We start from the raw sequence: 24101 nt of genomic DNA, 5'->3' as shown, positions 1-24101 counted from the left end.
TCCTGACGGCTCTTCGTCATAGAAGATGGAGCGACAGCACCCCCTGTGGCCGGACTTGAGTCCAACCTTCCATGCTACCAAAAACAGCTGGACACTGAGTTAAAACAACACACCTCCTTCTGTTCTGTGTAATGTCTATACAAAGCGGCATTGAATGTTTGCCGTGTATGTGTGCTGTGATCCGCCCTGAGTCCCCTTTGAGGTGAGAAGGGCAGAATATCAATGAAGTGCTTTATTATTATTATTATTATTATTATTATTATTATTATGCCCAATTTCATAACTACTAGGGTCCTTCCAGCCCTATATCCCAAAATATCAAGGCAGAAAATCCCACATTATCTGAGTGTGAACTAAGGGCCCTTCCACACAACCATATAACCCAGAATATCAAGGCAAAATAACCCACAATATCTGATTTTAACTGGGATATATGACAGCGTAGAGTCATATAACCCAGTTCAAAGCAGATATTGTGGGATGTTCTGCCTTGATATTCTGGGTTATATGGCTGTGTGGAAGGGCCTTAAGGAACTTGTTAAATTAAAACTCCAAATTATTCCTTAGCAATGAGCAAAGGCAGCAGAAGTGCTGTTAAACCGCAGTCATTCTACAGTGAAGATGTACCTCATGTGCCACAGCCTCGAAACGGAAAGGCAACTGGACAAGAAACTATGGGTCTTTCCACACAACCATATAATCCAGAATATCAAGGCAGAAAATCCCACAATATTTGGTTTGAACTGGGTTATCTAGAATATTGTGTCCAAAACCTGGAATATTGTGTTCAATTCTGGGCACCACAATTCAAGAGATATTGACAAGCTGGAATGTGTCCAGAGGAGGGCGACTAAAATGATCAAGGGTCTGAAGAACAAGCCCTATGAGGAGCGGCTTAAAGAGCTGGGCATGTTTAGCCTGAAGAAGAGAAGGCTGAGAGGAGACATGATAGCCATGTATAAATATGTGAGAGGAAGCCATAGGGAGGAGGGAGCAAGCTTGTTTTCTGCTGCCTTGGAAACTAGGATCCGGAACAATGGCTTCAAACTACAAGAAAGGAGATTCCATCTGAAAATGTGGAAGAACATCCTGACTGTGAGAGCTGTTCAGCAGTGGAACTCTCTGCCCTGGAGTGTGGTGGAGGCTCCTTCATTGGCGGCTTTTAAGCAGAGGTTGGATGGCCATCTGTTGGGGGTGCTTTGAATGCAATATTCCTGCTTCTTGGCAGGGGTTGGACTGGATGGCCCATGAGGTCTCTTCCAACTCTATGATTCTTTGATTCGACCTTGATATTCTGGGATATAGGGCTGTGTGGAAGGGCCCTATATTCCAGGATCTAATCCAAGGCTTTCTGCTTTAAACTGTATTATATGAGTCCTCACGGCCAGACAATCTGGGATAAACAGAAAACCTGGGATCAGATCCGAGGAGATAGGGTCTGTCTGTCCCGATTGCGCAACCAGCTCCCAGGCCTCGTCTCCCTCCCTTCCCGGCCTCGCTTGGAATCGTGCTGGGAAACCTAAAGCGGGCTCTGACGAAGGCGCCTCTCCTCGGCCAAGGATTGGCTGGAGAGGGCGTGGGCGTGGCCGAGCGGATGACGCAACCTGGAAGGGGCGGGGCCGGGAGGGGGTGACACGTCGGACGGCCCGGCAGCGGCGCCTGGGGCTCCTGCAGCGGAGACTGACGGGAGTGACGCTCTCTCGCTTCCCTCTCCCCCGCCCCCTCCTTCCTTCCTTCCCTCCCTCCCTCCTTCCGCGAGAACGGAAGCAGACCCTCTTCTCCCTCCGCGCCGGACCAATAGGAAGGCGTTCCAGCGCCGGCCCGGGCCCGCTCTGCCCTCCTTGGTTGCTTGGCAGCCGCAGCGGCCAATTCCCTTTCCCAGGGCCCAGGCTCGCCCGCCGCCAGGCCTTGCGGTGAGCGGACCGCCGGTGCCACCCCCTTTCCCCTCCCGGAACCCCAGCGCCACTCTTTCTAGTTCCGCTGCGAGATTCGCGGAGCAGCCTCGTCCCCTGGTGTGCCGCCATGCGCTTCTCCCTGGTGCTGTCCCTCCTGCGGCCGGTGGGGCCCGTGGTGGTGGGGGTCTCCCTGGGCTTCACGCTCAGCCTGCTCAGCGTCACCTGGGTGGAGGAGCCCTGCGGGCCCGGGCAGCGCGGCGCGGGTGGCGGCGGCCTCCATGGAGACGGGGGCCTGGACCCGCAGCCCCACCAAGGCAACGCGGCCCGGAAGCCCAACTCCGTGCCGGGGGGGCTGGGCGCCGACCCCGAGCAGAGCTGGGAGCCCCGCGTCCTGCCCTACAAGCCCCCGAACCCAGGCAAGGCCGCCAAGAAGACCATCAGGTACCTCGGCCAAGGGAGAAAAGCAGGCTGCGGGGGGGGGGGGGGTGCATACAACACATGCCCATCTCCCCAGGTACAATCTCCGCTCCTGCCTTGTGTTTCCACTGCTGTTCCTGTGATTTGTGGGCCTTGGGTGCCCAAGGAAAAGTTATGCCTTCCTTTCCTGTCACTGGGGCCCCTTCCACACAGCCATATAATAACTCAAAATATCAAGGCAGGAAATCCCACAATATCTGCTTTGAACTTGGTTAAGCGAGTTCATAGAATCATAGAGTTGGAAGAGACCTCATGTGCCATCCAGTCCAACTCCCTGCCAAGAAGCAGGAATATTGCATTCAAAGCACCCCTAACAGATGGCCATCCAGCCTCTGTTTAAAAGCTTCCAAAGAAGGAGCCTCCACCACACTCCAGGGCAGAGAGTTCCATTGCCATATATCCCAGTTCAAAGCAGAAAAATGTGGGATTTTATTCAGCTGTGTGGAAGTGGTCTGGGTTTCCGTGAATGACTGCACAGCCCAACAACAACACAGTTTTTCTTGGGTTTTAGGCCGGCTTCAGGGCTTATTTGGTGCTGATTCCTGAAATTGCATTAGATAGACCACATCAGTCATAGTTTCTTAGATCTGGTTGTCATGGTTTTCTATAGCTTGGCAGATGAAGACTGGTATATATGTCTTTATCTTGAAAGCTAGAGGCAATGAGGGAGAACAGGTGCCATTTTTGGAATCTGGAGGTCAGATATACTCAGGAACAGGTCCAACCAAAGTGTGTGTTGGCAGAGTATTCCAGTCTTTTAATGGCCCCTGTGTAGTTGCTGGATTGCAATACAGTAAACACAGTTAACTGGTACCCATGGTGATTGGTAATAATAATAATAATAATAATAATAATAATCCAGACTGACTAAGTTTTGGAACAAAATACACCAGACATCACGATTGTGGAAAAGAAAAAAGTCTGGATTATTGATGTCACCATTCCAGGTGACAGTCGCATTGAGGAAAAACAACAGGAAAAACTCAGCCACTATCAAGACCTCAAAATCGAACTGCAAAGGCTCTGGCATAAACCAGTACAGGAGGTCCCAGTGGTCACTGGCGCGCTGGGTGCCGTGCCAAAAGATCTCAGCCGGCATTTGGAAACAATAAACATCAACAAAATCATGATCTGTCAACTGCAAAAGGCCACCTTACATGGATCTGCACGCATCATTTGAAAATACATCACACAGTCCTAGATGCTTGGGAAGTGTTCAACTTGTGATTTTGTGATACAAAATCCAGCATATGGATCTTGTTTGCTGTGACATACTGTGCTTTTGTGTCAATAATAATAATAATAAGGTGGTCCCAGTGGTGATCGGTGCATTGAGTGCAGTGCCTAAAGACCTCTTAGCCTGTACTTAAACACAATCAGCGCTGACAAAATTACCATCTGCCAGCTGCAGAAGGCCACCTTACTGGGATCTGCACGCATTATACGCCGATACATCACACAGTCCTAGACACTTGAGAAGTGTCTGACATGTGATCCAATACAACAGCCAGGAGAGTGATCTTGTTTGCTGTGTACTAATCTTGTTGTGTTTCAAATAATAATAATAAACTTTATTTTTAGACCGCCCTATCTCCCCGGGGAGAATCAGGGCAGGTTACACATACAAAGGCAAACATCAATGCCCAACATTTACCAAAATATTACAGCAATAAAACATAATATATAATTATAACAGCATTATAGTAATCCAAAAACATTAATATCAAGATAAAAACATTGAACAACGAATCACTAAACAAATACATTTAAAAGCATGATCAACAGTAAGACATCTAACTTAGTCAGCACCGTTAAAATTTGGTAAGTATTGGCTGTTAGCTGTTCTTAAGTGTATCATAATGACCACGAAGTACAGATAGGACAGCCTGCTTTTCAATGGCATTGCTAAAGTACTCCAGTCCCCTTCCTCCCTGTATGCCAAAGTGCAGAGGTGCATTTTTAGTAGCTCCTTTTTTGGTAGATGCTGGATAAATGTAGTTTGTAGTTGCTTGAGAGTTGCTGTTAAAAATAGGCCTAACTAGTATTATACTCCATACTAAAACATATCATAAGCTCTGTGCTGACATAATAATGAAATACTATGTTGCTTTGATTTAGTTGCCAACCTTTATAATGCTCATTTTAATTAAAAGCAAATAAAGACAAATGTAATGTAACACTATTACTCAACTATAAAATCAGCTTTGCGGAGGCAGTATACATTATTTATTCTATTTTTTTGGCCAGTTGCTTGAGAGTTCTGGTTGCTTGAGTTCCAGTTACCTGGGGGCCCTTCCAGACAGGCCCTATATCCCGGGATCTGATCCCAGGTTTTCTGCTTTAAACTGGATTATATGAATCCACACTGCCAGATGTAGTTTTTGGGATAAACAGAAAACCTGGGATCAGATCCAGGGATGTAGGGCCTGTCTGGAAGGGCCCTGAGAGTCTACAGCATAAGTAATTGTGCACTTGTATTTCATTTTAAATTACAGCAGACTAGTGAAGTACTACAATATATGTGGGATTGTATTGTATTCTTCCTCTTGATAACCCATGACATGGGTGATGGGAGAACATGGCCTGAAAAGTGATGACTAAGGACACTCAGTGAATCCTTCCTTAACACAGATGAGGGAAGGAAAATATGGGGGAAATTTATTGAGTATGTCTTTAATGAGAGAAAGGAGTACAAGCCGCCAATAGATGCAATGAAATTTTGGACTTGGTTCTGGTGAAGTTGGCACAAAATAAGGGTAAGGGGGCAGGAAGAAAAAAGGTATGAAATAAAATATGTATAAGTAGATAAAAGGTGCATAGTAGAGGTGTGTGGAGTATAAGTTGTAATTGGAGAAAGTTAAAAACTAATAAGTGTGAAAACAAACAAACAAACAAACATAAAAACCCTAAAACAAAACACAGGTGAGGCCTAAACCTGTGCCTTCTAGATCATGTATCCAATGCTTGGTTTTTGGCTCAGACCTGATAAGCACAACTGTTAAACAAACGTGGAATCCTGCTGGATCAGACCAAAGGTCTACCTAGTCCTTGTTGTGGCCAACCAGATGACTGTGAGAAGCCCACAAGTGGGAAGCTCCTTGGTGTGTACAGAAGCATGCAGCCATCTCATATTGGATGTAATATACAGTCATCATGACTGGTAAATATTGATAGTCTTTAAATCTGCGTCTCCCCCCCCCCCCCTTAAAGCTGTCAGTTTCTGTATATACTAGGGTATAACTCCAGAAATGTTACTTTAAAAATCAACTCAAAACACTTGGATTGACTTTCCATGGTTCTATGTAAGTACTTTACCTTAACTCTTATTTTGAAAAAGGAGTCACCCCCATCTCTGTGTAGGGTGACAAAAAGGTGAAAACCTTATCCATCTCGGGGGAATCTAAAAGAAGCACTGATCACCATGGAACAGTTTCTGGCCTATTTGAATGTTGGGCAGAAAGATGGCACCTATAGCTGGCCCCCAGAGATAGCAGTGGTTTTTTGCTACTCTTTCAAGAAGAGCCCTCAACTTATCCACAAGTCATATCAAAACACACAATTTTGTCCCCAAAACCTTTCCTTTACTTACGCATGAGATTGACTTATACACATGCATATGTAGCGCCACATTTTCTTATAGTGTATTCGTTAGTTTCACTGCATACTTTGTGAAAGAGTGACCTATTGTAAGTAACACACTGAATCAATCCAGCTCTGATTCTCTGTCTGCTGATTCATAAGTCATTTCCTTTGGTGGTTGAAGTCACAGATAGCAAACTAAATACTTTTTGGAAAGAGCTTTTGGGACTCTGCAGGCAAAGGAAAGGGTTTTTTTTGTCTTGCTTTGATAGCATGATAAAGCTATGAAAGATATGATACAGGGCTGTTGTGACATATTAGTTATCTCAACCAAACTGCTGTGAACATTTAAGCCCCTTCCCTACTGCTTTATTCATTCCCTCCTTAGATTGCTTCCCTCCTTTTAAGATCTCCCATGGGAAAGCTCAAGGCCATGGCTCTTGTTATTCAGGAAGTCCTTCGGTACAAATAGCTTCCTTTGGAAGGAGGTGGGCTAAGATGGGGGTGGCTACTGCCACTGTGAACTAAGCAGGATGTCTGTGGTTCCTTTTGAACAAGAGGGATGGTTGTGGGATGAGTCACACAACTACTTTTTGGGCTTCTTTGTACCTATCTCAGAAGGTTATTTTTTACTACTTAATGTAATTGTTATACTTAACATTTGTGCCCGGCCTTCCAAGTGTTTAAAATACATCATGTGTATTATGTAGTTGCAATCCCTCCAGCACCTCTGTTATATATAATACAATATTTGATAGGGGGCCTGAGGCTGAGACAGAATAGTTGAACTAAAGTCACCCAGGGAGTTCATAGTAGAAATGAGTGCGACCCACAGTTCATTCTTGTGCTACAAGGCCCCTTCTACACAGCTGTATAAAATCTACATTGGACTGGATTATATGGTAATGTAGACTAAGATAATCAAATCAGATAATGTGGATTTTCTGCTTTGATAACCTGGATTATCTAGAAAGGGGCCCAGGTCACATATTGTCTGTGTACAGGTTATTGAAGTGATTTAGGCATTTTGCCCTTCATGTCAACCAGTCTGTTGCAGGTATATTCCTGAGCTTAATACTTGTGGAATAAAAGGTGGGATATTAATATCTTCATCTCTCAAAAATAAGTATTGGGACATTTCCTGCATCAGCTGTTAAATTTGTTGCATTAATGATGTGTCAACTTCTAAAAACTGTAAATTGCAATGGGACTTCTGAACTCATTTCCTATAGTGGTACACCACAAGAGTGCTTATTGATGTATTTTTAGGAGTGGAAATGTATACCAGCAGGACTATTCCTTTCTTCCTGCTTTCAGAAAGGGCTTTAAATAATACAGGTTCACTTCTCCTAGCATGAACTCCCAGATTTCCCAGCAGTTTTTTAAAAAACAGCAGCAGCAGCCACATTGCAAGTGTACCTCAGTTAATGAAACAGATGTGTTCCTTGGCATTATTTCTTTAACTGAAACTTCGGTACCAGAGGCAGAAATAACATGGAAAGAATCACAAGAACAAGAGTGTCTTTAATGTGTTTCAGCATGTTTTTAAAGCACAAGTGAAATGATCCAAGCAGGTCAGATAAGAGTGTCACTGGTAAACAAGAATATTGGAAGTCTGTTAGAGAGTGCTTCAAAGCTTCCAGTGAAGATTTTTTTTCTTTCTTTCTCTGCTTTTGTAATGATTCCCATTTTGGTCACCAAACTTACAGATCTATGGTTTTAAAAATGTGATTGGGTGAGTTGGTGAGACTTATCTGCTCTCCTCTTGGTTCTGTGTTTTGGTGTTCATGCATGATTTGTAAAAGATTTAAAAAACTGCTGCTCTTTATCTTGCCTGTTGTAAGAAGACACACATGGCTTTGGTTGTATCAGCCAGAATAGAGCCCTGCTTCTTCCCTGCTCCAGCTTTATTACAATATTTACTTGATACAGGTAAATATACTTCTACACCAAATGTCTTTGTTTCTCCAGCCCTCTTTCACTATGCTTCCACTGCCAATGCTACTAAAATGTCTTTCTATACCAGTGGTTCTCAACCTATGGGTCCCCAGATGTTTTGGCCTTCAGCTCCCAGAAATCCTAACAGCTAGTAAACAGGCTGGGATTTCTGGGAGTTGTAGGCTAAAACACCTGGGGACCCACAGGTTAAGAACCACTGTTCTAGACAGAGTACAAGAAGGGGAGGTTTGGGAAGATGTAAAAACAAGCATCTTTCTCATAGGTTTCATTAACTGAGGTATACCTATAGCCTCATCCATTATGATTGAGTGTGCATTGTTCTCAGGAATATCCTGCAAAAACAAAAATGCATGAAGTACACTTTGGCTGGTAGCTTAGATTTTTTTCTATATTAATTTATGGTTTTCTTTGGGGGGTTTTTTTTGGGGGGGGGGGGGTAATCCAAAACAGGAGGAGAGCTTGGAGGGGCCATTTCTGTACTTTCTCATATTTTCAGATCTTGATTTAACATCCCATGAAGTTTTAATTCATAGTTATACAGAAAGGGTTTGTTTGTTTGTGTGCTTCTCCAAAATCTGTCACTTTAAGTGGGTGGCCCTGCCAGCTTCCATATAAGTTCATAAACTATCTTGTAGTCTTTGCCAATAACACGCACAGGGCTGTCACGGTCCTGGAATGTTTTGTGGTTTCCTTTGGTTACATGCCTGTCTCTGTATGTACGCTAAGTATGGGAAGAATATATGAATACTGCAATGAAAAGGGGTCATTGAGTGTTAAGAAATCCCAGTGAGGAAGACCTTCCTGAAAATCCATTGTTTTATCCTCTGCCCCAAATAGACTTGATGATTATTTCCCCTGGAGGATTCTAAAAAGTCCTAGAAAATGCCTTCAGCAGAACTGTAGACATATACTTTATAACCTGAGACCTGAATATTATTTTGTACTGCATTTGAAGAAGTGATTCATATCTACCAAAGTCTGTACTAAAGTGAAACCTAGTTAATCTTAAGTTCTTCAAATTCCATTTTGCCTCCCCCTCCTAGCACACCAACCAATGTAGAATGTGTCCCTAGATATGCTCTTCCCACAGGGATACCTCTGTATTAAAACTATCAGGTGCTGTTTTCTCAAGTGGTCCTTTCTAACCTTGTGTTGCAGCAAGAAACAGGTCCTGTCCAGTAAATAAGCACGGATAGAGCTTTCCATGTGGATTGGAAGCACATTTTAACTTTAAATATAATGTTGACTTCCAAGGTACAAGGCTTGCATAAAGACACGAAGCTTTGACAGCGAAAGCGAGCAACATCCTAGAATTTCTGTGGTTTCCTCAGAGTTGAGTAAAAAATGTGTGTGGTCATTGTAAGGAGAAGGGTTCAAGAGCCTTTCTGTTCCTCAAATAACTAGTGTTTGGAAAAGTTATCTTGTTGGACTACAGCTCTGAGAGATTGATCACTAACTCTGTAGGCTGGGAGATCTTGTGGGTTTCAAGCTCTAAGATTCACACATTCCTTTGTTAGTTATCTATCTCTTAGTTAAAAATGCTTGTCGTTCTGGTGCTCCTTCCAACCCTCCCTTCTCTGTTCTATGGTTACATGTGGTTAATGCTTCCTTCTGGCCATCCAGAAGGCCCCATGAGTCCAGCTTTTACTACTTTGCATTCCCTTATTATGTTTCTTAAGTCTTTCCTCCCCTTTCTAGGGAATTGTTTTGCACTTAGCAAGGCTTAATTATGCTGAGCTCTTATCCTTAACATCTTCTTTCTCTGTGCCAGATTCTTTGTGCTTGCTGTCTTTTCCTCTCCTCCACCCTCTTCTTTGCCTGCCAGTTTCTCCAGAGTGAGCTGAAATTAATTTCCCACCTTCCAAGCTGCAAAGAGCTGCTTTCAGACTTTTTTTTATTCCTAATCTCTGTCCTTCAACCAATTCCCTATTAGAATGTAGTGGGAGGGTGAAAAGTGCTTCTATGGCCCCCTCTAACAAGATTCTCAGCATTTCCATTTCCTTCCCTTCTCCCTGTGTGCCCCAAATAAAGGTGGGGATTGGGGGTTCGGGGATGAGGGATTGAATGAGCCCTGTTGTCCCCTCTAGGAAGAGAGGGGGAGAGATGGGCAGGAAGTGGTGGGGATGAATGAGCCTACTGTGTGAGTGAGGTTGGAGATGGGGAGGGGATGGTGGTGGTGGTAAGAATGGTTTCCTGTTGCATTTGAATAGTTAAACTTGCAGTTAATTGTAAGAGACAGTCTCACCTGCCTTCCAGATTGTACTGTACTGTCACAACAAGTCAGTTAAATCTCCTTTCCCTCATATTGCTTATTACAACTCTCTTAAACATGTAATCCTGTTATTACAGAGACCCTATCTCAATATGAATGTCTACCTAGCACCTTAAGATGCAGATATTCTAGCCAGATGTAGACAAGACATGAATCGCAGCATTAGCTGTGATGAAAATATGGGAACTAGAAATCCTGAGCAGTGGATTTCTAGTTTTGACAATACTCTTATTTCCCACTTCTGCCTCTTTCTACTCATCTAGGGATTAGGATTAGCTCCTTAGGGGGCTGTGTAATGAGGGAGGCTACAGATGGCTTGTTCTTTGGTCAGAAAAGGAACAGATTTAGACCTGGTCAAGGGGGGATCTGGTTTGAGGCATATTGCTCATTTGTTTAACTCGGTTTCTGACCTGCAGACTGGATGAAAGTTACAACTTCCCTTAAAACACTTGACATGTCATATATGTGTGTGTGTGTGTGTATGTATGTATAAATACACACACATACACATATTGACCCACTGTACAGTCACTGGTAATCATAGAAACTGCATTTGAATGATAGAGGGGGTATTGATCAGATGGCTGGTTAATCCCACTTGTCATGGGGTTTGGAATTTGAAAACAGGCCCACATCTTGTTGGTGGAAAATGAATATATCACAACATGGAGCAGGAATTTCCTCAGAAGAGGAGGAGGGCAGCACTACAACATCTGACCTTTCCTGGAGTATACATAGTAGAGCCTTTCCTTCCTTTTCTCCTACCCCCCTCCGCATTTCTTACAATAATTGCCAGAATCACAGTTGACTCCAAAAGTGATGCCTATCCTTACGAAATTTTGTAGTGTGTATGTATGCAATTGGGCACAAAACACAAACTTGGCTGTTGCTGTGGCAGTCCTGATGTTGATGAAATGTAAGGAGTTGACACCTCATACTGTTCTGACTGTTGGCATTATGACTGCTTGGATTATGGTGACTAAGGCTTCTCCTTCAGGTTATTGCTTGTCATAGTTGGACACTGGTGGATCAAATATGTGATGCAACCTAATATCTGGTTTGTTCTGGGAATAACCCTGTCAGCCCTCCCCCCACCCCAGCAAATTTGGACAGCCATAGAGTTCCCAAAGAGAAAGAGTTCACTTGTTACTTAGCAGCTCAATTATACCAGTGCATTTTGGAAAGCACAAGGAGACTGTGTTTGCCTTGTCGTCGTCCCCCCCCCCCCCCCCATTGCACTCTTAATGACTTGTTAGATGCATCTCTCTCTTCAGAGAGAGCGTAGCCTTTTCATAAAGTATTGGCAGAGTGTTCTAAAACTGAACTACAAACATGGCAATGTGCTCATTTCTTATACAGTTAACATGCAGCACTTAATGAAACAAGTGGTGTTTGAGGTTTGGTGAATGCCCACAATGCTAGACCTTCTGTAGTATACTCTGTTGTACTATCAATGTCTACGGTAGAAGTACTATTAAGAGATAATCAGTGTAGTAGAATTGGTGTCTTTTAGGACTAGGGATGTGTCAATAGTATAGAATTAAAGCTTTTTGACACCACTTTAACTGTTATGATTAAATGCTATGGAATTATAGTAATTTTACATGTTATCTGCCAAAAAGGTGCTGGTGTGTCACCATACCACAAATCCTAATGTACAGTGTTGATGCAGCCTTGCATTTCAGGAGAGTGGGGTTGAAATCCCTGCCTAGCATGGAAACCCACTGTGTGATTTTGTATAAGAAACACTCTCTTAGCCTCGGTGGAGGGCAATAGCAAACCCCCTCTGAATACACACAACTGTCCAAGAAAATCCTAAAACAAGGTTTCTGCAAACTTCAACATAAAGCAATAACAGTAGGAGTACCAGCAGCAACAATAGGTTGGACAGTTTCAAGTGCAAAAGGCACATGCAGCATAAATTTGTAACCTAAAGTATATGATTAGTGGTTAAAAAAGAGGATTTGAGGGATAAAATTAACAGTGGATGATGATGAACAATTGAGAACATCTATTTGGGATTCTATTGTGACTGGGATTTAAAGTGCCCTTTGCTAGCTGGGAACAACTTTCTTGTAGCCTCTATGCTTTCCATGTGATTGTGGTCTGGTTGTGGGTGAGGAGACAGGCTTTTGACTACCCATTTGTAACTTCCTCCTGCTAGCTGGCTGAAAACGTATGTATATGAGGAATAACCTCACAAAGTAGTTTCTCTTTTGTCTGTTTTGAGCAAACGTACTTATCCCTGTGCATATACACCACAGGAAAATAGGTCAGTTTTTCACTATAACAGATGTAGTTGTTGTGTACATTAAAATAATTTTAATTTATGTCAACATCTAAAGTGGCAAGGTTTGTTCACAGAGGCTTTTTGCCTTTGCCTTCCTTTAAGACTGAAAGACTATGACATATATGGGAGATAAAAATAGAATATTTTAGGGAATAAATGGACCTTCAGAAGTCTTGATGCTATTAATCTTTGATATATTCCACCCAGTACCACAGACAGCATGCCTTTTATATTCGTTTTAGGGCAGCATAGGCAGGAGGGTGCTGTTGAAGTCATGCCTGTGGTGAGCTTCCATACACATCCAGTTGGCCATTGTGTGAACAGGATGTTTGATTGTATAGTCCTTTTGTCTGATCCAACAGGTTTCCTCTTATGTTAGCTGATGCCAGTGCAAAATACCTGTTCTTCAAATGGTGCAAAGGGAATTTGTGGGCTTCTTAAAAAACATAGGGCTGAGCTCATACTTTCCTTGGTAGATAAGGATTTGGGTGAAGGAGGTGAAGACATCTTCCTGCTCAGTTGTCTCATGTTCTCTCTTTTTGGTTTGCACCACTTGTTCCCAAAGGACTCGATACATCAGCACGGAGCTGGGCATGCGCCAGCGTCTCTTTGTGGGGGTACTGACCTCGAAGAACACGTTGAACTCCCTGGCCGTGGCAGTGAACCGCACTCTAGGCCACCGACTGGAGCGTCTGGTCTACTTCACAGGCACACGGGGGCGCAAAGTACCACACGGCATGATGGTGGTGACACACGGTGATGAGAGGCCTATCTGGAACATGTATCAGACCATCAAATATGTGCTAGACCATTATGTGGCAGACTTTGACTGGATTTTCCTGGTCCAGGATGACACCTACACGGAGGCTCATCGTGTGAACCACTTGGCATCTCACCTCAGCATTAACACTCTCCTCTACATGGGCCGGCCAGAGGAGTTCATTGGTGGTGACACACCCGGACGCTACTGCTATGGTGGCTTTGGCTACCTGCTTTCTCGGGCTCTGCTCCTGCGCTTGCAGCCACACTTGGAAAGTTGCCGGAATGACATCCTGAGTGCGCGTCCTGATGAATGGTTGGGTCGCTGCATTATTGACTATACAGGGGTGGACTGTGTGGCAGAGCATGAGGTGAGTGTTACTTCTGTTGATTTGGCTCTACTTTCTCCATTAAGGGTTGCACCACATAGAAGCCCCCCCCCCCCCCCACTTCATTGGCACAACCTCCCTAAGAGAGAACATTGGTGTTTAGTTTCATGAAAATACCATGCCGGGATCTTTTTTTTGCAGTAATTAAAGTGGTATCTCATGTAGGAGGTGCTGTCACATGAATAGCAGCCCTAACATGCATTCGGTGCATCTGCCTTGTTCACGCTCATGCATAAGTGCTGACAGCTTTCTCAGTGTCTGCCTAGACACCTGGTGCTCCGTCACTCAACACAGATTTAGGGTGGTCTTATTTTTGATCTTGTCAGTTGATTTGTGTTAAGAATAGTGAATACCTCACCAGTTTAAAAGAATTAAAACTGACATATTTAATCCAGAAATATGTTGTCAGTTTGGTTAGGGTAGAGCAATTGTGCGGAAATCTGGCTGCAGATTATTGTGATCTTCAGATATTAGGATGTATTTCTCTGTTTTTGTGTATAGGGTGAAGATGAGGAAGCTTACCATGAAAAATGTAAACCTCCCAGCACTTATCTTCCTGGGAGGTTTTAAAAAAAAGGCTTTGCTCCTTCTGGAGCCATTTTTAACCGAAATTGTGCCAGGGTATGATGCTTCACCATGGCATAATGCTCTCTTTTGACCAGGGCCTGTGGGGAGCTGCTGCTTTTTCCACCTCCAGTACTACTTTATTTAAAGGGCAATGGAGCTTCACCAGCTTATTTGTAGGCACTTCCTGCCTACCAGCGCCCCCAGAAAGTCTCCAAAATGTTCCCACTTCACAGAAATGGTCCTCATAAAGGGATGTGACATTTTAACTTCAGCTCTATTTTAATATTTCCTGAATTAAGTTTTTTTAATACAACAGGTCTATTCTAGTTAACAGTAGTCTGAACAACATGCTCTCTCTTTTTCTCTCCTTCCTGATTTCTCCTATGAGATCTAAACTGATAGTGACTACTTATGGAAAAGGGCAAGGTGAGTAGGGCCTAGAGCAGTGATGGCAAACCTTTTAGAGACTGAGTGCCCAAACTGCAACCTAAAACCCACTTATTTATCGCAAAGTGCTAACATGGCAATTTAAACTGAATACTGAGGTTTTGGTTTGGAAAAAAAACTCATACATTAACATCTTGTTAATGAGCTTCCAATGATAAAAATATTTTGTATTTGTTAGCATTTAACATGCTTTTGAACAATTAATGTGATTTTTTGCTGTTGTATACATACTGATAATTTGTCTAACCTTGGTTCATACTTTGTAAGTTTGAGAGCAATACATGCAGCACTCAGGTCATCTGGAATCATGAAAATTGTAGTTTTACAAGCCTTCTCTGCCGAAAAAAGGACAGTGCTCACAACACTGAGCTAGGGCAGTAAAAGGGAGGCCTAAGTGCTTCCTTCTACAATGTGGATGTTCCCTATGACCCTGACCAGGGCTTGAATCCATGCGCAGCCATGTAACCCTGTGGGGCAACCTTGGGCAAGTCACACTCTCTCAGACTCAAAGGAGAGTGATGGCAGACCTCTCCTGAAGGTCCTGCGAGAGGTGTTGATACCTAGCCACCCCAACAGGATGGCTTTCTCCCACCCCACTTCACCGGCCTTTCCTCTTCCTTCTGCTCTGTTTGGAGACTGCATTGTGCAGTCATCCTGGGCAGGTGCTCTCCAGTGCGCACCGCCTCCCCTCCCTCCCTTCTGCTTAGCCATGGCAGTTGGGACTCCTTCTCCTCCAGCCCTCAGCTTCGGCTTCACCGCCTTGGCCCGCTCCTTGGGGGGCTTCTGCCCTCTCCTCCTGTTGCCGCTGAGACCTTGGTGGCTTCTGCCTTCCCATCCTTCTCGCTGAGGGGGACTGCTTTGACCACCACTCTCTTGACAGCTGCCCCCTCAGCAGAGCCCTGCCATGGGCACTTTGGAACCGGCTTTGGAGAGTGTGGGGGAGGGGGGGGTTGCAGATGCTGGGGTGATAGTGTGCATGCCCACAAAGAGGGTTGTGTATTCCCCCTCTGGCATGCATGCTATAGGAACAGTAAAAATGTCAACAGACAGTTGAAAGAGTGTGTGGCAGTGAGCAAGACACCAACCTAGCTCAAGAATAACTTGCTTGTATTAATTTCCGAAGGCACAGCAAGAAAAAGTAAAGTTTTCTTTTCTTTTCTACAAAAGAGAGAGTTTGCCTGCATTCAAAAGAAGACAGTTGCAAAGACTAGGGAATTGCTTGTGAAGGGATGCATCCTTGATCACCCTTGTATCCAAGGTGAAAGCTGAGCCCTCTCTTTAGTTTTACTACACCTAGAGAGAAATGTTAGATAACCCTTGCATAGACATATCTGAATAGATAACCTAAAGTTCCAGTTCTAAACTGTCTCCCCCTCCTCCCTCAGGGCCTGCATTATCAGTACTTTGAGCTTGGAAAGAATACAGACCCTGAGAGGGAAAGTGATCCACGATTCAATGCTGCATTCACTGTTCATCCCGTGCTGGACCCTATCCAAATGTACCGGCTGCACAGATATTTTGCCCGTGTAGAATTGGAGCACACGTATCGGGAGATTCAGCAGCTACAGGTAAGAAAGGAGTGTCTATATCTCATTTTGTAAATTGCTGAGCTGGGAAAGGTTTGTCAGTCTTCACTGAGGTGTTTATTGTTATGCCTCAGTTGGTGGAGTAATAGGAGTAATAGGATAAAGCCATACAGCTCATTCCTCTTTTGCTGGTTCATGCCCCAACTAGGACCCTTGGCTGAACCTACCCTCTGCACTTTTGGCCTTGACAGGTTGCTTCCAAAGAATTGTGGTCTCCAAGAGCAAAAGTTCCCAGTTGCTGCTCAGGGTTATTTCAAACATCTTTAATGGTATCTACCACATTTTTTTCTTTTGAAACCAAAATTTGGGAATTTTCCAAAGTTAGACTGCAGCTCCCATTTTCATTTTGTCATTGTTCTTATTGGTTGGGACTGATGAATGTTAGCAGTCCAAAATCATCTGCAGCATCAAGCTTCTGTAGCCCTATCTATATACATAAAAATGAAATGTCGGTTTGTGGGATTAACATAACTCAAAAACAACTGGACGAATTGACACCAAATTTGGACACAATACACGTATTAGACCAATGAGTGACCGTCACTCATAAAACACTGAAAAACACAGCAGAAGAGACTTAAAAAGCAAAAAATAAAAATACATCACAACTCATGCGCAAAACTATATATATATATATATATATATATATATATATATATATACACACACACACACACGCACACACAATCAAACACATATATACACATATACACAAATACATACACACACACAAAGCACATATACACAGACTAGGCCACAGCAACGCTTGGCAGGGGATGGCTAGTTATAGATACAAATACCTAACTGCCGTGGTTGTTAGTTGTCCCACTCTACCCACACAAGCATTGTCATTCTCTCCATCACTTTATTTCTCTCTCTCTGTATCTCATGAGTAATTAAACTGGAGAAGATTTGGGTTCTGTTGAAACACCCACAGTCTCTGAGGGCAGGTCTGCATATTTTGCTGCTGACACAGTATTGTAAGCCCTCATTATTGCCTTTCTGTTATGATTTCACTGCAGAGGGACATGGATATGAAGAAGGGGAGGAGATGTCCTTGCTTGTGTGTGTGCTTTTCTTTTTCCCAACTCTCTGCTTCAGCACTGAAAAAAAAGTTTCTGTTTCCAGCATCAGAAATGTGGTTGAGACTGGTCATTTTTGTCAAGGGGAAAATAACAGAGAAGAGAGGTGAATTGCAGAATTTAACACAGAACAACTGCCCACCACTTCTTTTCTGTGGTGAAACCAGAATTGAGATTCCCAATCTATTTTTAAGTACTAATTGTTTAATTATACGTGGAAACAACCCTGAATGGAAAAGGCAAAACCAAACATTTTAAAATTATAAACCTTGGAGAAAAAGGTACTTGGTGAGATTAAAATATATAGATTGTCTGCCTAATAATCTCTATCTGAAATCTTTCTAACTCCAGATGATCTCAAAGAGAACCTTATTGTGCATTGTTGCAATAACTGCCTTAAATGAAATGTTAAGCAGAGTTTCACATGTGCACGTTCTAGTAGAACAGACAAAGAAGTGATAAGTGAAGGCTTGCTTTTGCTAAATTAACAGGTGAGTCCAGACAGCTGTCTGCCTCTTAATCTCATTGGCAGGTCTGAGGCTGGCTACCATCAAGATTGATCTACATACTACAGTATAAGTGTGGAATTGTCTAGTATTCTTTATTTTTTCAGATTTATTCCAATGTTTTGGCTTATGAGGTAGAAACAGTATCACATTAAGATACATTAAAACATACTTGGAAAAAGCATTACATCACAGAACCAAAGTGCTTACTAATGTGTAGGACTCATATATATTTATATTTAGTGTTGCACCCTGACTTTTTCCTGTGGTAAATTAATACAGGGTTAGTCAAAATGCATAGGCCAATAAGCCATTCAATTGAATGGCTTATTGGCCTATGCATTTTGACTAACCCTGTACTTTAATATTGCCTTGAATTGTAATAATTGTCCTGATAAAGTGGGTTGCTGTGAGTTTTCCAGGCTGTGTGGCCTTGTTCCAGGAGGTTAGAAGTAATGCTAAAGTCTACCATAATAGCATTTTTTCTACTTTTCTTTTTCTGTATTTTCTTCTTTTTTCACACTGCTTTTCTTAGTGTGTTATATTTATTTTACAATCAGTTCTCCATATCCACATATCCTGGATTTTATTATTCACTGCTTGAAAAAAAAATCCAAAACAGACTTGATTTTGCCATTTTCTATAAGGGATGTAATTTTACTAAACAGTTGTATATTATGTGATTTGAGCATCCATGAATTACAGTATTCATGAGGGGTTCTGTAACCAAATCCTAGCAGATACTAACAGCCCACTGTATCTGAAAATTCCTAATAAGAATGATAAAATTGCAAGGATTATAAGTTTCTGACTGGCTGTATTATATATTGGTTTTCTAGTTGCTATGTGGCATAATCCATATGAATATAATATATAATGAAGCATGTCATAAAGAATGAAAACTCATTCTGACCTATCTTTTTTATTTGTTGAAAAAAGAAATGGGCAGAAAGAATAATAGCCTCGGGACTGGTAATTTGAGCCCCCCCAAAACGCATATTGACAGCTAAAATTCCCCATGTATTTCAGCCACTTTCTAAACAAAGGCGAAAGGAGGGGGCAGCTCTCCTGAAGAGCCCTCCAGGAAGGAAGCAAATTTCTGTGTGCTCGGCTGACCCCCAGCATAAGGTCCGATCTTAGCACAGCAGGTAGTGTCTGAGCACAGATAAACATCAGAGCAAGATTAATCAGGGTAATTATAATTTGTCTAGCCTAACCATATTTAATCCATTGCAGTCTGCTATAAATTAACAAAAATGTGCTCTTTAATAATACCATGTTTGCCTGAGAATGAAAAGAAAAAAAGAAAAGCACTGACATTCTCCCCACCCCACCCCCAGCTGTGAAGAAATGTTTTGCAAAGAGTAAATGTTGATCAAACCTGCAGTTGGCAAATCTACCCCCTACTAGCAAATGAGATGCTAACCCTGATCTTTATTATTGTGAACTGAGGCCTAATCCAAAGGGAGTTACCACTTTCTTCTTACCTTAGTCTCAGATGTGCTTGTTGCCAGATTAAAAGTCATAAGGAGAAAAGAGGGAGCTCCAGACCGAAACAGCCTGGTAATCTTAGCATAAAATGAGTTGAAACCACACTGTTCAGGAGAGGCACCGGGTCTAAATGCACACACCACCCAAGGTAACATGAGAGCCCCAGCAAAGCCCAACTAGGTGAGCTTCAAGGGCAAAGCCAAAGGTCGGATTTCTTAAGCAAAATCCAGGAATTTAATCAGATTTACTTAGAAATTGTTGTAAGCATAAACATAGTAGGCAGCACCGCAACAAGAATGAAGTTTAGTCTAACAATGCAGGGAATTTATTTATTTATTTATAGTGCTTCTATACCGCTTTTCTCACCCCTGGGGGGATTCAAAACACAAAAATAACGGCAAAATTCAATGCCTTACATACATAAAAGTAAGAAAGCAGTAATTATATGGGATAATGATATACTGGTATAACTTTATTAAGCATCAAAGGAAGCAAAAACAAGTAGGTATTTATTAACATTGATTCAAAGCCATTTTAACTTGGTTGTAGTACCTCAACAGTTATCCATAGACACTGATAAACAAATGCATTATCTAATATATTTATATCAGCAAAACAATGCAGATTAGCAGCCTGAAACAGCTGCTGCTATAATTACTATTACTCTTATTATTTATATCACACTTTCATCCCAAAATTGGGATAATTAAAACAGATATAAATGCAAGCGGTCTGTCTCAAGCATCAAAACCAAATAAGTTTCAAAAAGTAAAGGAAAAAAATTAGGGATAAGAGAATTTGAGGCTAATTTATTTTAGCTTTTGTGGATTTCAGCTCTTTTCTTCAGACACACTGTTTCAGGATTTGTCGTCTTCGGTTAAATTAAGAAAATCCATATATTTCCAGATGACAGTGCAGAAAGACTTTCACTGTACCAACTAAGGATAAGTTAAGCCAAGACTGGGGCATTTGCAGGAACAATGTATGTATGTGCTCATGTTTGTAGTATGAACTAGAGACCCACTTTTAGCAAACAAATGAAGACTCAGGGTATCAGATTATTGGCTTTTGCATTCTGACCTGATGAACTCACAGCCATGCAATCAAATAGTGCTGTGATTTGGAGCTAAATTTATTGAGGAGTTGCAAGTTCTGAGCACACCAAGGAATGAATCGCAGTTTAGGGAGAAGTTATAGCCATTTCATGTGAGGGAAAAACAATAATAAGTCAGTGGTAGAGTGTATTTCACATACATAAGGCCATGGCTCTTTCAGTGCATCAGTAGTTTGGGAGGACTCTCCTCTGAATGTTTAGAAAATCAATGCTGATCAGCCTATGTGATATTGAGTTAGATGGCCTGAGTCCCTGAATGACCATCTCATATATGCATATATGATAGATAGAAATATATTATATCATGTATGTGTGTGTGCATGTATATGAATGTAATAAATATATATGCAAGATATTTGGCACAACACACACACACACCTTTTACTGTACCAATGTTTTTGTTCTTTGTAGAAAACCAGTGCACAAGTATGGAAGCCTTGAATAAAGGTTCATACTATGTGGCAATACTGCCACCAGGTGGCAGGATGTTATATTTCCATATGTATGGTGGTTGCAATCTTTGGTGATAATATGCTGCAATATGGGATAGATAGATCTTCTGAATACAAACCAGGGCTATTCTGATGTGCTCTGTGGCTTGCCCTCCTTGATGGGTACTTGAATGCCAGGCTCCTTCTGCAGAATGCTCAATGAAGAAATCTTGTGGCTGAAGTAATGAAATGTATTTTAATGTCATCTTGATGCTGTGCATAACTTAAGGAATTCATGCCTATGCAGTGCTGTCAAAGGTGTCTCAAAGTGAGCTGATTGACTAAGGAGGAAAGAGGCTGAAGAGCTGGGGGAGAAAGATATTGGAAGAGACCTTGGGTCTGGGAAACCAGGGCTGAAGTCAGCAGATAGCCTTGGAGGAAGCCATTATCTCCGTCTCCTTTTCCTGCCTTTGTATAACACTGGCTTCTACTACAAATGTGTTATGATGAGGAAAAAAATATAAAGATTGCACAATGTTTAATTTCCAAAATCGGTTTTGTAAATGCTAAGTGCAACTGATAAAAGGTGAAGGCTAGAAAGCAAGGAGACCTGAATTGCTGATGGAGGATTTATTCAAAAGAGTTGTTTGTGTGTGGATGCTGGGAAAGTGTTCACTTTTAAATGAAATAGCAGGATCTGCTCTTAGCTACAATGAGAGTGAGCTCGATTTTAGGGCCTCCAGGTTTCGTTTTTGAGAGGCGTCATGGGTTGTGGGAATGAGCTTTTCTGGACCTCATTGATTCTCTGTTGCTGTCTCTCTCTCCTTGCAGCTGGAGATCCAGAATACAAGCAGCCTTTCGGCAGATGGAGCCCTAAGTGCCACGTGGCCCATTGGCATTGCCCCCCCCTTCCAACCCAAGACCCGCTTTGAGGTGCTTCGCTGGGACTATTTTACAGAAGAGTCAGCTTTTTCCTGTGTGGATGGGGCACCCAAGTGTGAACTTCGAGGCGCAGATGCTGCTGATGTTGCAGATGTGGTCACTGAAGCTGTAGAAGAGCTGAACCGCCGCTACCAGCCTGTACTACATGTGCGCAAACAGCAGTTGCTGAATGGCTACCGTCGCTTTGACCCCACACGGGGCATGGAGTACACATTGGATCTGCAGCTGGAGGTGGTGACCCAGAAGGGACACAGCCGGTCCCTAGCCAAGCGGGTGCACTTGCTGCGCCCCCTCAGCGAGGTAGAGATCATCCCAATGCCCTACGTGACTGAGGCCAGCCGGGTCAACGTCATCTTGCCCCTGACAGCAGCAGAGCGGGACTATGCCACGCGTTTCCTGGAGGTTTATGCCACAGCAGCTTTTGAGAATGCTGAGAATGCGGTCCTGACCTTCCTTTTCATCTACGACCCTTTTGAGGCTCAACAAGTTGCTCAAAATGACGTCTTTGGGGCAGTGAAAGCCCGCATCACTGAGTATGAACGGCGCTACAGTCAAGTGAAGATCCCTTGGATCAGTGTCAAGACAGATGCCCCCTCCCAAATCAAGGTGATGGACATTATCTCCAAGAAGCACCCTGTGGACACCCTCTTCTTTGTGGCTGGTGTGAGCACTGAGGTCACCACTGAGTTCCTGAACCGGTGCCGCATGAACACTATTAACAGCTGGCAGGTTTTCTTTCCCATCCACTTCCAGGGTTACAACCCCACCATTGCTTTCCACAACCAGCCCTTGCCTCTTTCTGGCTTGGACTTGGTGCGGGACGCTGGCCACTTTGACCGCGACGCTTTCAACGAAGCTTGCTTTTACAATGCTGACTACATGGCGGCCCGCACCCGAATGGCAGCTGATGCCCAGGACAATGAGGACATCCTAGAGACCATGGACATATATGACCTTTTTGTCAAGTATTCGAACCTGCATGTCTTTCGCGCTGTGGAGCCTGCCCTCCTGCAGCACTACAGGCCGCAGAGCTGCAACCCCCGGCTGAGTGAAGAGCAGTACCATCGCTGTGTGCAGAGCAGCTTGGAAGGCCTGGGCTCCCGGGCCCAGCTGGCCATGGTGCTTTTTGAGCAGGAGCAAGGCAACAGCACATGAGAACTTGCCCCACACTCTCCACTGCATTCACTTCATGGCAGAGGAGAACTGGAAATGACTGTTCAGACTCTGAACCTAGGGTGGCACTCTGGCAGGCGTTATGGGTTATGCTGCAGGCCATTCATGAGAATGGGAATCATGGGTTGTCATGGGTCCTGGTCTTGTGTTTGTCCTGCTGTGTTTTCCTAGCACAGGCCCTCACCCAGACCTACAAGCCTCACATTAAGGTCAGGCAGGACCTGCCTTGGGATTTCCTGACTGGGATTGCTTGTTGCTGCAGTAGCCTCTGCCTTGTGGGGCACCAGGTCTCTTAAGGGAGGACCCTTGCATAAGCCAGGGTGGGATGTGCTGAAGTGGAAGAGGTTGGGTTGCTAGACATTGGGGCAGAATCCTGGCCTATTGGGAAAGAAACCAGGAGAACTGCTCAGCCCTTTGGCTGCAGTGTTGGTGTTAAGTTCATGAACACTCCAGACAGGGGAACAATGGGGTTTCTTCTGTGGGTGGGAGGGCAAAGGAATTTATCCTGCGACAGTCCCCCTGGAAACCCTGACTCGGGCTGCTTTAGCCTCAGATCAGTATTGGAAAGAGGAAGAGGTAGGTACAGACTTGGGAGTAGCTTTCTATAGAAGAAACAGTTGTCTCTGCTGCCAGGCTGGTTCTGGCGTTGTGGGAACGATCCTTATTTCTGACGTTTGCCTGCCTCCTTTTGGCAAATGGCTGAGCTGGAGGTACGTGGACTTTGCTAACCATGTGTGGTTGCCCAGAACTCTTCAACCCACATAGGTTGTGCTGGTCAGCTTGAGTTTTGGACTTGAGAGCAGGCAAGGACCAGAATGGGGAGAAAGAGAGCTTGGCTCTCCAGTGGGTTCATATTTAACACGGGGATTGGGGACATTTGTCTTGCATTTTAATAAACTGGAGCGAAGCACACAGTGTTTGTTTCTGGTTTTCTATGTTAAGTTACATCCATGTTGGGAAGACAGAATTCGGCGTCTTGTTTTTTATGCTGTTACCTATAGTGTGTATTTATATATAACAAACTAAAACTAACTCTTGTTGATGCACCCAAGAGTTATGCCTAAGGGGAAAACATCAGAGCTATTATTATTATTCCATTACTAAAATGGGATGATCCACTTTCAGCTTTTTTTTTTACATGA

General features: G+C 43.3%; 1 protein-coding gene across 1 annotated transcript; it reads left to right on the top strand.

Moving 5' to 3' along the window:
• Nucleotides 1-1626: 1626 nt before the first annotated feature.
• On the top strand, nucleotides 1627-23871 carry CHPF (chondroitin polymerizing factor). The gene is made up of 4 exons (XM_060772819.2): nucleotides 1627-2336; nucleotides 13038-13602; nucleotides 16020-16202; nucleotides 21676-23871. The coding sequence occupies exons 1-4, from the start codon at nucleotides 2023-2025 to the stop codon at nucleotides 22939-22941; spliced, it is 2328 nt and encodes a 775-aa protein (XP_060628802.1). The 5' UTR covers nucleotides 1627-2022; the 3' UTR covers nucleotides 22942-23871.
• The last annotated feature ends 230 nt before the right edge of the window (nucleotides 23872-24101 follow it).

Source organism: Anolis sagrei, chromosome 1, assembly GCF_037176765.1.
Source record: "Anolis sagrei isolate rAnoSag1 chromosome 1, rAnoSag1.mat, whole genome shotgun sequence".
NCBI lineage: Eukaryota > Metazoa > Chordata > Lepidosauria > Squamata > Dactyloidae > Anolis > Anolis sagrei.
The sequence above is the reverse complement of the archived record's forward strand: the minus strand, read 5'-3'. Positions and strand labels throughout refer to the sequence as shown.